The sequence below is a fragment of the Arachis ipaensis genome, chromosome B6, assembly GCF_059453495.1.
Source record: "Arachis ipaensis isolate K30076 ecotype BB chromosome B6, ASM5945349v1, whole genome shotgun sequence".
Lineage (NCBI taxonomy): Eukaryota > Viridiplantae > Streptophyta > Magnoliopsida > Fabales > Fabaceae > Arachis > Arachis ipaensis.
The window spans coordinates 142,552,698-142,565,616 of record NC_142441.1 but is presented as its reverse complement, the minus strand read 5'-3'; the positions used below and the strand labels follow the sequence as shown (position 1 = coordinate 142,565,616).

The 12,919-nt window shown below is 28.3% G+C and overlaps 1 protein-coding gene across 6 annotated transcripts; it reads right to left on the bottom strand.

The window, feature by feature from the left end:
* Positions 1 to 7,128: 7,128 nt before the first annotated feature.
* Positions 7,129 to 12,685, bottom strand: LOC107605228 (uncharacterized). 6 transcript variants are annotated; one of them, XM_088489468.1, is made up of 4 exons: positions 12,225 to 12,621; positions 11,857 to 12,114; positions 9,738 to 11,365; positions 7,129 to 7,849 (listed from the first exon to the last, which is right to left on the bottom strand). In XM_088489468.1, the coding sequence occupies exons 3-4, from the start codon at positions 10,631 to 10,633 to the stop codon at positions 7,408 to 7,410; spliced, it is 1,338 nt and encodes a 445-aa protein (XP_088345594.1). In that variant the 5' UTR covers positions 10,634 to 11,365; positions 11,857 to 12,114; positions 12,225 to 12,621; the 3' UTR covers positions 7,129 to 7,407. The 6 variants fall into 6 exon arrangements, with proteins under 6 accessions (XP_088345594.1, XP_088345595.1, XP_016162515.1 ...); XM_088489469.1 differs by having other exon boundaries at positions 9,738 to 10,681; positions 12,225 to 12,472; XM_016307029.3 differs by lacking the exon at positions 11,857 to 12,114 and having other exon boundaries at positions 9,738 to 10,681; positions 12,225 to 12,685.
* Positions 12,686 to 12,919: the final 234 nt, after the last annotated feature.

The window sequence follows — 12,919 nt, the reverse complement described above, 5'->3', positions numbered from 1 at the left end:
ATATTTTTTGTTTAAAAAATGACCAAACCACAATGATTATTCAGCACTCTTTTCATAACTAATTAACACAGCACTCTTTTTTGGTGTTACTCATCAAGTACGTACTTTATCAAAAGTTTGATCTAAAAAATTACTCTCTTCAATTTGAGTTTGTCAAACTACTTTGTAAAATTTATTTATACATATGGATTATTTTTTTAGATATTGAACAAATTTTAGTATAATATTATAAAATAAATTTTTATTAGATACATTTAAGTTAAGGGCAGCTATTATATTTTTTGGATGATGTTGATTATATCATATTATATGTGCAGTGTGTTATTATACAGGTCAAATAAATATGTTAATTCTTTTAAATATTACGTAAATATTTTTACATCGACTTAACATAGTTATCACCAAATGAAGCGTATAATGAGAACAATAATATGTATTTTAATGTAATAACACAAAATGAATCTATTAAATAGATAGAAATATGACTATGTAGTATTTTGCGATCGAAATGAAAAAGAGAAAATTGAGAAAATTAGATGATTAGTGAACAGTGTCTTTAATAATCTTTCATGTTCTTTTTCTGTATTTTTTAGTGAAGATTTCGAATTTAGCTTTGGACTTTTTTTTACTTTTTGCGACGATTTTGAGAGATTATGAGCTTGGTTTGAATTTTGAACGTTATAGTTTTTTTTTTTTTTTTACAAAAGATAGGAGACTCGAACCCGCAATTTTTTAATTGAGTATGGGGAGACTATGTCATTTGAGCTATTATTCATTGACAAACGTTATAATTTTGATTGAAAGAAAAGAACCATTTTCATAATAACGTTCACACTATTCAACATATAACACGCACTTTAATTTGAGGTTAATTTTTGTTAAATTTGAGCCAAATTAATTATACTTAATTATTAAAAAGACTTATATGTAAAACACTAATTTTCTTCTAAGATCAGGTAGAGTTTTTCAAACTCCGATCCTCTTTCTCCTCTTTAGCGGCATTGATGACGAGATTTTCGACAAAATCCTATCATTCTAGTTTGAATATTTGAGGAAGTTAAGGATTCTAAAGTTAGGGTTCAATAAAAATATTGAAAATATACAGCGACGGATCTAGAAAATTTTGATAGTGGGGGTAAAAATATATATATTTTTATAATAAAAATATTATATGTACATAAAAATTAGTTATCAAATTATTTAATAATTATTATGTATTTGTATATAAATATATGTATTATATAATTTATTTTTAATGTGTATTTTTTATTTCAATATATATATACAAGTAGTTATTTTTTATGTAAATATAACATGATTAGTTTTTATAATATCTAATTTTACAAATTAAAACACTAAAATAATCATTTATAAATAGGGTAAAGTATATTTTTTGTCCTTAAAGTTTGACAAAAGTTTTAAAAATACCCCTATGTTTTATTTTGTTTCAATTTTGTCCCAAAAATTTTCGATTTGTATCAAATATACCCCTGAACGGCTAATATTTCAAAAAATTTAAGATCGATTCAACAACAATTTCATAAGAACAACCCCTCAACACAAGCAAATCAAGTATAATTTTCATGCATTATTGTTATATTGGCCTTAAATTTTTTGAAAATTTAGTCTCCGAGAGTATATTTGATGCAAATCGAAAACTTTTGGGACAAAATTGAAACAAAATAAAACTTAGGGGTATTTTTAAAACTTTTGCCAAACTTCAAGGACAAAAAATATACTTTACCCTTATAAATATCTGTCTTTTTATATAGGATAATGCTACATATTCATATTTTTTTGTTAACCAAGTCCAATCAAATTTGTCTAAAACAACAAAAATCAGTTATGATTAATATTATTTTAAATTTTATTGTTTAACTTGGTTAGACTTAGTTCATAAAAAGACTTGGATGTGTAGTATTTCTTTTACATATATATAAGTAAATACTTATTTAAAAATTTACTTCTTATATAATTAGAAGTCAATTCTTATTGAGATTCATAGTTGAAAAAGTTTTTTCAATTAATGTAGTTACAGAAAAAATTAAAACTAATATAAAAAAAAAAGATAAATAACACTCTTTTAAGTTAATTTCTAAGAAAAAGTACAAATTTCATTTAAATTAAAAATTGATCATTCTAATAACATCTAATATGAAACTTTTAAATTGACTATGAAATACTAAAAGTTGAGTAAAAACTTATTGTGGGGTCAAATTTAATAATTTAGTGGGGCAAATAAATATTATTATCATATACTACTTAAAAAAATTTCAAATCATAGCCCACACTCGTATACAAACATCCGTCCCTGAAAATATACCAAGTTCAATTACATTACTTGAGAGTTTGGTGGGATTTAAATTTAATTATTAAATGCTAATAAGTAATAATTTTGAAGATTCTGTACATGGTTTCTTAGAAAAAATTAGAATAATTAAAGAAAAAAAAAGTGTAAATAATGAAAGTGATGGTGCAAAAAATAAAAATAATTTTAAAATTTAAAATAATTTTTTAACTTTTAAATATTTTTATCATATAAAATTTATCTTTTATAAATAATTAATTATTTTTTATAGATAATTTTATCGGTATTTTAAATATTTATTGAAATAATTAAATAATAGTCTTTTCTTTCTTTAAAAGCCTTTGAAATATGAAAAAAATTTTCATTAAATAATAAATAAATAATAAGAAGAAGATCGCACTTCTAGCTAGACAAGACAAATATAAAAGGAGACGACAGACGAGTAGTGACTTTGGCCTCCCAAAATTTTAAAAAACTATGCTTATATATGATATATGTGTTTAAAAAAAATAAAAAATATTGCATAATTTAATAATTTAATATATATTATTTTTCACTGTATAATAAATTTATGCCTCAATTATTTAATTTACTAATATTTTTTATTTCACCAATTTAATATTATATCTTTAAATTTTTGTATCTTTTAAATTAATTTTTATATAATAATCCGTATATCTATTTTTTAAAAAATTATTTATCTTTTAATATTAACGTATTTAATATTTATATTATTATATAAAATATTAATAATCACTTACGTAATTATATTTTGGTAATCGTATTATATATTTTAGATGTTCTTTTCTTATAAAAAATATTTATTTTTCTTTTAAATTTATATTGTTAAAAAAATTTATAAAATTATTCTATAAAACCTATGTGTCTTTCATGTAATTAACCGTTTATAATTTATTTTTAATTTTTTTAAAAAGATTAATTTTAATTAATAAGAAATGTAATAATTTTGTAATTAAACACATTATAAATTAATATTTTATAATTTCATAATGTGTTATTAATATTGTTATATTTCTTTTATATAATTATCATGTTAAAAATTAAATTGTAAAAAAAATATAATTTTTAATATATATATATATATATATATATATATAAACCTTTTGATAAATCAATTTAATAATTATATGTTTCTTAAATTATTTTATGAAATAAAAAAATATAATAAAAAATAATTAAAAATTTTGTTTAAAATTGGACTCTTTCGTAGTAACATGTTTGGATCTGTCTCTATTTCTAGATAACCATGCCAGATTGACATTTCATGTCGGTATCCAAATACCAAAGTCCAAACTCCAAACTCCAAACCCGATGGACGATGGTTTATCCTATTTTAGTATTTTAAATCGAGTGCCAAGATTTTTTTGGGTTCTTAGACGGGAACCAGAAAAAGTAAAGAAATAATAATTAATAATAATAAGATAAAAACAAAATATTTTAAAATTAATAGAATAAGATATTAATTTAATATTTATATATTATCTGTAGTTTCCATGTTAACATGATAAATTTAGTAAGAATTTCTCATATGTAATAAGTATCTTCGAAAGTATATAAGACTGGATTTATTTTTATAGACAGGACATGATATTGAAATAGAGATACTAAAATAAAAATAAAATATAGAAAGTTAATGAAATATTTGTACAATATATATAATAGAGGTTTAAAAAAATATTAGAGATATAACTATTAGTGTTATCTTTTTTTATCAGCTAAAACTTTTAGGATGAGTGGTATTATAACATGGTATCAGAACTCTAGATCCGAAAAGTTAAGAGTTTCTTGGTGAACCCCAAAATCAATTTAAGATTTTGGGATGAGATGTTTATTATCCCTAGTACTCAGATAGTTATTCTGGATAGTATAAGGAATGTTCATTTTTTAACTCATATAACCTATTGTACAAATATACCATTAGTTCTCTAACAAAATTTTAAAATAAAATATTAAAAATTATTTTTTATATATTATATTTAGATATAATAGACAAAATACTAATATAATATTTAATATTATATTTAGATAAATATAAACAAAATTAAAATATAATGTAAAATTATTAAAATAGATCTATCTAATAAAATAGATAAAATTTTTCGCAAGATAAAAAAATGCGGCCTAACCGGCAAAAGAAAGAAAATGGTGTGTTTATTAGTAGGGAAAAAAATTTAATACAGTTGGTTAATTGGTGATATTTAAAAAATTGAGATTATGAGTGATTTGCGAAAATGAGTATAATTTTAATATATAAATAATATATAATATTTTATAAAATTATCCGATCTAATTATATTTATTTTTTGAATAATTATTTATGTGTTTAATATAAAAAATAATTTTTTTAATAATATAATATTACATAATTAAAAGTAGGTGTAAAATTATTTTATACTAATTTTATAAAATTAAACTTAAAAAAAAGGGAATAACCGAATAAGAGAAATCATTCGCAACAAATTGTGATGTTTTTTATATTTTTAAAAAGCAAATTTGTTTAGACAATTGTCTTTTAAAGAATAAATCGATCTCTAACGTTTTGATACGTTAATATAATAATATTTAAGTTTTTGAGAATTTAAAAATATATTTAAGTCTATAATTTTTTTAAATTTGTACACATGGATCATTGAGTCTAATTTATTTCATCTTAAAAATTCTCAACCAAGTCACGTTTGATTTTTTCATTGGATTTGACAGACTAAGTGAACATGAGAGATCAATATGTCTAAGTTTTGAAAAAATTAAAGACTTACATATATTTTCAAATTCTCAAAAACTTAAATATCTACGAATCAAAAGATCAAAAATCTATTTGTCATTTTTTCTATTAATTTTTTAAAATACAATAATTCACCAGAACGAATGCGAATGTTCGTTTTTAAATTTTCAATCTTTTGAAATGCATTTTGCTAGAAAACAAATTGTCGTTTTCAATTTTTAATTTTTAAAGAAAAACAATTCGCAAGAAACAAATTATAGGATAGAAGTTCTTGTGGAATTCCCATATCAACCATATCTTATTAATAATGTGGGATGTTATGATATTTAAGTTGAGTAATTGTTATAAAAGGGAGAGATAGTTGTGTATAAAAAGAAAATTAACAAACAATAATTTTATTTGTGCTGTTTGTTTGGTGTATAGTGCGCATACAAGAGAATAGAAGCTTGCTGTGTGAGAAGAGTTGAGTTTTTTTTTTCGAAAATATGTCAGGCTCCTCTTTACTATATGGGTGTCTTCAATGAGGTTGTGCAGTTGGAAGAAAGAAAATGTGCTAGTGTGTTAACAGCTTTGTCGAATTGGTAGATATAAAACTAAATGATCGTAAGTTTATGTGGTTCAGGGGATCAATCGTGCAGTCAAATTAATAGAATATTGGTGAGTTTGGTTTCATTGTTATCATTTGGAGCACTTGGTTGAAAATGAATGACAGAATTTTCAGAAATCAAGAATCAGGTGTTGCAGAAGTAGTTAACAGTTCAACATTGATGCTCCACCTTATTGTGTTGAGCTTTTTATTTCAAAAAGAAAAATCATATCTTGATAAATAACAAAATTACACTATTTTTATGTAACTCACCTCACACATTATCATGTTAAAATTTAAAAAAATGTGTTCAGTAAGAGGGGTGCATGATGTGGTCCATTTGCTCAATTTAGCCACTGGCATGTTACATGTGTGTGGTTGAAATAGGGCTTCACGTTGTTTGCATTTCAGAATCAGAATTGACTTATATCTATCAACGTGGCACACAATCTCATCCCCTACATTGTTCAGTGCTGATGTTTCATTCTTATGGATTATACTCGAACATATTGCTATTGAAAATTACAAAGATATAATATTTCGAAAAATGTTTGTAATATTAAGGAAAAACAAATGAATTGTTTCCTGTCCAAATTTGTACAAATTTTCGAAGAAGAAAGCCGTGCAGTGAAATGATCATGTAGTTGTAAAATTCAATTCTCAAAATAGTATTTCTAATTTTAATTTGCGAGAAATAAAGTAAAACTATATTTATGTAACTTTTAGAAATTGAAACAGTAGTAAACTTTTAATTTTTTTTTATATTTATAAGATACATTGATTTTATATTATTTATTATTACTTAGAGTTAAGTTTGACGATTTTTTCTTCTTCTTTTTTTAATTTGAAAATTCAATAGAATAGTTATTATTTTTATGTGAAATTGATAGTTAAATAACAATTTAATCAAATATATTAAATTATCTAACAATTTTCAACTAACAATTTTATAGAAAGAAAACTGCACGCGAGTTTTTTTTTTTTTGGGTTTATTTTAAATTAAATCTTTGGCTCTATGTAAGACTCCGGAACTTCTACCATTTAACTAACGAAAACGACTTTGCCAACACTGACAAATTAGTGGTTCTAGAAATGTTTTTGTATACTCAAAATAGTTTAGTATGACTGCGACTTTTAGTCTTTATCCTGAGGACTTTTCTAGCTTTTTCTTTTCTATATTTACAATTTTACATACAGTTTATGAATAAATTGTTATTCAAAATAATTGTCTCATTTGAAAAAGTAACGCTGCATTAAAATACAATTGCGCATCACGCTTTTTTGGAGACACTGATTTTTCAATATATTTAGGTAACTTAGGAACCAAGTCAACTATAGGTTAAATGTTCCACTCGGTAATTAATTCCTGCAGAATCTAAGGGGAATAGTTTCCTTAGATTTATAATTCAATCAGACTTTATTAAGCTCAAGAAGAAGCTCCACAATAGAAATAAGACTATATTAGTACACACGTTATTCAAGAAAAAGAACTGTAGCAAGTAGCAACATATTGCATATCCAATTAAAGTCTGAACTCTGAAGCCACATAATATACATTTCTAATCGAATTTTGGTACACTATCCTCTGTATTGTATACAACTATTAAGTCTGCATTGATAAAGAATATTTTACATATAATGGAAATCACAGACAGCACCACCATATATATACACACACACACACACATAAATACATTTCTTTGGATCTTTATAAGCACAAAAGAACCTATCTAGTATTAGTATGAACTATGAAGCACAGGAGAATGCAATTCATATTAGTGGGAACATCCACCCTAAGGTCCAACCAAGAAAAAAACCAGCACCAACAAGACTTAATCCCAAAGCAAAAGCAAATGCACAATTTCTAACCCCACATCTTCTGATTTTCCTCTTTGCACCTCTGTGATAACTCTTCTTAACATCTGGGAGGAGATTCAACAATGGTTGGTTCTTGTTCCTGAGTTGAAGGCAGAGATTCTCGAGCTGAAGCATGTGGAGCCATTGCTTGTAAGCAAAGAGCTGCGAAGCCTGTCTGAAAAAGAGGCTCACGATGTGCTCCTTCTCGATGTAGGCTTGTTGTGCTGCCATTTCAGCCTCTCTTGCGCGCGTTTGAGAATGACACAATGCTTTTAATAGCTCCGCCTTGTGATTGTCCTTGGAAATTGTTCGGTCATCATTGTCACATGAATCAGAATCTTTGCCCTGGCTGGAACTGGAGATATGCAAACTGAATTGATAATGTGATAACAAATATTTGTTTGCTAGAGTATTTGGTGTAAATTGAACATAGCATGATCATGACAGTTCGATTAACCAAAATATATTGTTAAATTTAGGGAGGAAAAGGGGTGTCAACAAAGAGTTTGGCATACAATATCCTGAATTTCTGGTTATCAAAACAGCTATAAGTTAGGAATTCAATGCGCACAATGCTTATATTTTATGGAAAAACATCATATAAAATGTGCAAAAACAAGAATAAGTAGCATCAATTGTTATCATATATTATTACGTATGCAGCTGTAGAAGTACTCCGATTTATGAGTTCACCATTTATGAGTTCATATGAGATACGACAAAGATCATACCATGTAGATATCAGGAAATTTTAGAAACCATATACTTAGATGCTTGTTTACTAAAATGCTACTTGAAGTAACCTCTGAGGTTGGAGAGAAGTGTTTAGATTGCTAAAACATTAGTATCCTGCAAAATTCAGCTTTGTTAAAGAGAAATGCAACTTGTTTGATTTACTCAAGTCCTCTATTTTTCATTCAACTCAGTTATTCATCATTTGTTGCTATAAAAAAACATTTAATAAACACATCAACTGCTTTCAGCTATAATGATAGTGTTAATCTTATATGTTTCAGCATCATTGAGTTCACTGTTTAGAACATGCATAACCAAACCTGGTTTTAGAATAATCAGCATGGTTCTGAGCCATGACTTGGTAAGATTAAACAAAAAGTGATATTATCATATAACCACATTCAGGTACACCTAAAGTGAAGTAGGTGTAGAACCTTCCAAAAGGAAAATACAAAAGAAAAAGAAAAAAATGCTGCATATCATGGAATTGGGACCCATTAACCAAAGAAGGAAGTCTTGGAACATGGATACTTGTAGAGGTACAAGAGGCAAATAGAATGACCAAGTATTTATTGAATAATATGCAAGAGGTTTTGAAATCCGTCCAAATTCTTAAATGGTGAGAAAGAATGTTATTTGATGACAGCTAGGTGACTGAGGTTTAAAATGGATTAATAGATATACTAAAGGCAAAAGAATAGTGTATAGAGTAACAATTAGAACATAGAACACAACAATATTTCATGGGACTGATGGGAGCAATGAAAGCTAAACACATGGTAAAATTAGCTTCCATCAAGCCAACAAAGCTGCAGACACAAAACAAACGGCATAGAGACTAACACTAATATGGCATCCATCAGGTGCTGCTCATGAAGCAGGACATGCTTTTCTGAATCAGATGTCTCATGGATGACAAGTAATAATCACTCGCTATATTTTACGCCTATAATCTGATGACTGGTGCTTCAATGATTTTCAACTAATTACTATAAAGATAAATACCTATTTGTACACAAAATAATACAAACATATGTATATGCATTACATCCCTCATTGTGAGTTCTTATACGCGATGAATTTCATTAATCCAATAGTTGAGTTCCAACATTTCACTATATAGATCACTCTACCAAAATTTTATAAAAATTTGGAATTGATTTGATATGCCATGATCATAACACTATATTATAGTTTTAGAAATAAAAGAAAATATGAATACTACTTTCTTAAATGTTTGATATTATCATAACACTTTATTTGATATGTCATGATAATACCTTCTTCTTAAGGCAAATGAGGGTAAATAATTTGAAAGATTTTATTTCTTAACCTCCTATTGTAGTTCCAAACAATGGATTCAAAAGTTCTTTTAATTCCATTCCACTTCGCACCCATCATGTAATATTCACTCCACAAAGAATTAGGTAAATCCAACATGATAGCCAAAAATACAGAGAATGAGAGAGCAGTAAACACAATTTCTGGCATTCTTCTAAAGCATTTACCTGAGAGCTCTTTCTGAATCCTGAAATGAACAGCCAGAATTCAGCATTCCAGATGTATAATCATTTGCAATAGAAGAATCCATCATGGCTTTCTGATCTAAGGATGATGGAAGACTCTTATGAAAATCAACACGGTTGCTTTTAGGGGATGGTCTATCACTTAAATGCTTAATCTGCGGCTGAGGGAGATCACAGTTCTCAGTTTCCTCTAGTGACTTCTGAGAAATCAATGAACCCAACTCATCTTTTCCAGCATTACACCACCAAGGCCTAGTTTTCTCGGCTCCCATCCATTGCGATTCCAGATCAGACGATGTCCTTTTACATTGTTCAACGACAAAGGAATCAGCACTGCAGTCCACAAAATGATCATCGAAAATCCAGAAGTCCTCCTGACCCATCATTTTAGGTGTTAAATGTAAGTCATTTTTCCGAGCAGCCTCAATTTTTGGGAGTTTCGTATCATTGCTTTTTGTCATGCATTTATGAGAGACATTCCAAGGCTGCTCTGAGCTTGAATTAGCACTTTCAACACATGAAAGAGTATCAAAGCTTTTGACAGATTGATCTCCCCCACTTTTGACATCAGCATCAACAAACCGTGAGCACAAAGCATCAAGCTCAGATTCCCAAGAATTCTGATGTTGGCACCTATAATTCGCTTCTCCCCCCACATTGGTTTTCACATGCAGCCACCATTTCATATCCGGCAACTTATCAGAATTTCGATCATGGAGCACTTGACTTGAATTGGACTCACTCGGAGACCAATCAGATTCCAAACCTTTTGAAATTGAAGATGGATGATGGTCAGAGGAATCAGGAGGCATTCTCAAATCCTGGGTAGTAAACTGACGCTTAACTGCAAAAGCAGCCCGAGCTTCTGCAGATGCCATTACTTCTTATCTTGTTCACTGATTTTGTACTTTCTAATGGATGGACATCTGTTAAATCAGTTAGAAACTTAATAAGTTGCATCATTCTATGCAATAAGAAAATCTAATATTATGAAGGTGTTATCCTCAAAATACATATATAAATAGACCAAGACCAACAAAGTATCATTCTTCAAGCTAATCCATAAGCAATATAGAAGGAAAAAAGAAATGTAGGTGGCTCCGAATATAAATTGGTGACCTTTTTTGCCCGCATTTAATAAAGAACAGGCCAAAAGGTTTTATATTAACTAAATACTCTTTTCTTTATTGCCTGTTGTCAAAAATCAACATTTGTTGCTCTGATACCATGTGAGGTATCAGATTTCTTACGAAGAAGAAAACGAAGCAGGTAAAAGAAGGAGAAGAAGAAGATAGAAGTAGAGAGAAACTGAAAGATAGAAGATGCTAGAAGATTTCGAAAAGAGGTTATGAATGAATTCAACAACTAAAAGTTGTTACGGGGACTGGTATATATACACAGACAAAGGCTTAACTTTCTAACAACTTTGCTAATTTGGCTTGATAGTTCTAACTAACTGCACGTGTTTCTGTGTGTGCAGGTCATTGCTATTAACATCAACTCTGCTGCTGAACTCTACTCTTTCATTGCTGCTAACATCAACCCTGCTGCTGTTAACATCAACTCTGCTGCTGGACTCTACTCTTTTGTTGCTGCCAACATTCTTCCCCCTACATTAAACAGCTCTAACCTCTAAGCTATATAACATTCCATACAAGTCATCAAAATGCATGTTAAGTATGACCCTAATCCACAAAGATAATCAAATATCCTAGAAAAAATAACCCATTCTCCAACTAAGTAACACTAAGGATATGTTTGTTAGGGTGGTAAAAATTGAGTGAAAATATTTTATGTAAAAAAAATAAAAAGAGATGTTATCCAAGCAAGTTTTCTCTCCATTTTTCCCCCAAGCACATTAAGGTTTTTTCCATTCTCTTGGAACATGAAGGAAGAATCCAATAAGAACAATATTCTATGTCATTTTTGCTTTCCAACAAAGGATTAGTTTGTCAGAACGAGGTAACTTCCAATTTGGTCCCTGAGTTTTATATCTACGAATCATGATTCTTCTATCACTAAACTGATTTAAAACTTGATTTACGGTGGTATAAAACTCAGAATCAAACTCATTATCAATGATGATCAAATTGAGCCTTACCTCTTGTCCATCACAAAAGTAATTAGTTTTTACAGATCAGGGAGTTGAATTGCGAACATGTCCCATAGCAAGCATCACCAACATGCTAATTTTCTTCGATTTCTAAAATTCAGACTCTTATTTCAAAGAAATCACTGAATCGTAACATATATCCAGGAAAATTTGGCATGCAAAGAAAAATCAAATGCTTTCTTGCTAATTAGACAGACAACAATCCACCAAAACTAACTCGCGAACTCAGATAGCGAAATTGTCACGCTGAGAAGAAGTAATTCAGTACGTGAAGAGCAAGAAAAAGAAATAAAAATCAGATCATAAAAAAAAATAAAAAGAAAAAGAAAAAACACAGTGACTGAGAGAGAGAGGACCTGGTTTCCTTATGAAGAAAGGATCTGCTTTGGATCTGCAAGATTATCCGTACGGTTTCAGTTTTTCAAGAACTAATAACACTGGAACTAGAACGGAGAGAGTGAGAATAATATTTCATAATTTCTTTTTTTTTTCTTTCTTTTTTCTTTCTTTCACACACTAAGCATTGTCCTTTATTTTGTCCCCTTCGGAGTTGCTGAATTAATTATCGCCCAAACTATTTTGAACAACTTGTCAAACAAATAAAGCAATAAATATCTTGAGCTTCTAATCTTCTATTACTTTTTTGTTTTTATTCCCTTTCGTGTCTCGGTGTGTTTGTAGTGTAATCACCACGACCACAATTATGAGCAAGTTAAGTTGTAACTTCATTGAGGCTCTGGGAAATTGGAAACTGGAAAGGGAAAGGTGGTGTGATAGCTAAGTAACGGTGCCACTGCCACATTTCGTGGCGCTATATGCTTTCGACACGACACGCCACCTTCTAATTAATTACACGGCTTTTTCAAGTATGTTTTGGATAACCAATTTGAGTTGGCCGTGAGTTTATTCGATCGCTGAAGTAAATGTATAGAGATTTGAATTTTGTGTTATGCATAAATTTTTAAATAGAGTTTAGATCTACAATAAATATTATGGACAATCGAAAAACTTCAATATTAATGAGGTTCGACAGATTTAATAAAAAGCTTAA

What these genes read in the sequence shown, in the direction of transcription:
- LOC107605228 (XM_016307025.3), bottom strand. Translation starts at nt 10,633, where the DNA reads ATGGCATCTGCAGAAGCTCGGGCTGCTTTTGCAGTTAAGCGTCAGTTT. An exon ending in GATTCAGAAAGAGCTCTCAG is followed by an intron (nt 7,865 to 9,737) that starts GTAAATGCTTTA and finishes TTATCAATTCAG; the next exon opens with TTTGCATATCTCCAGTTCCA.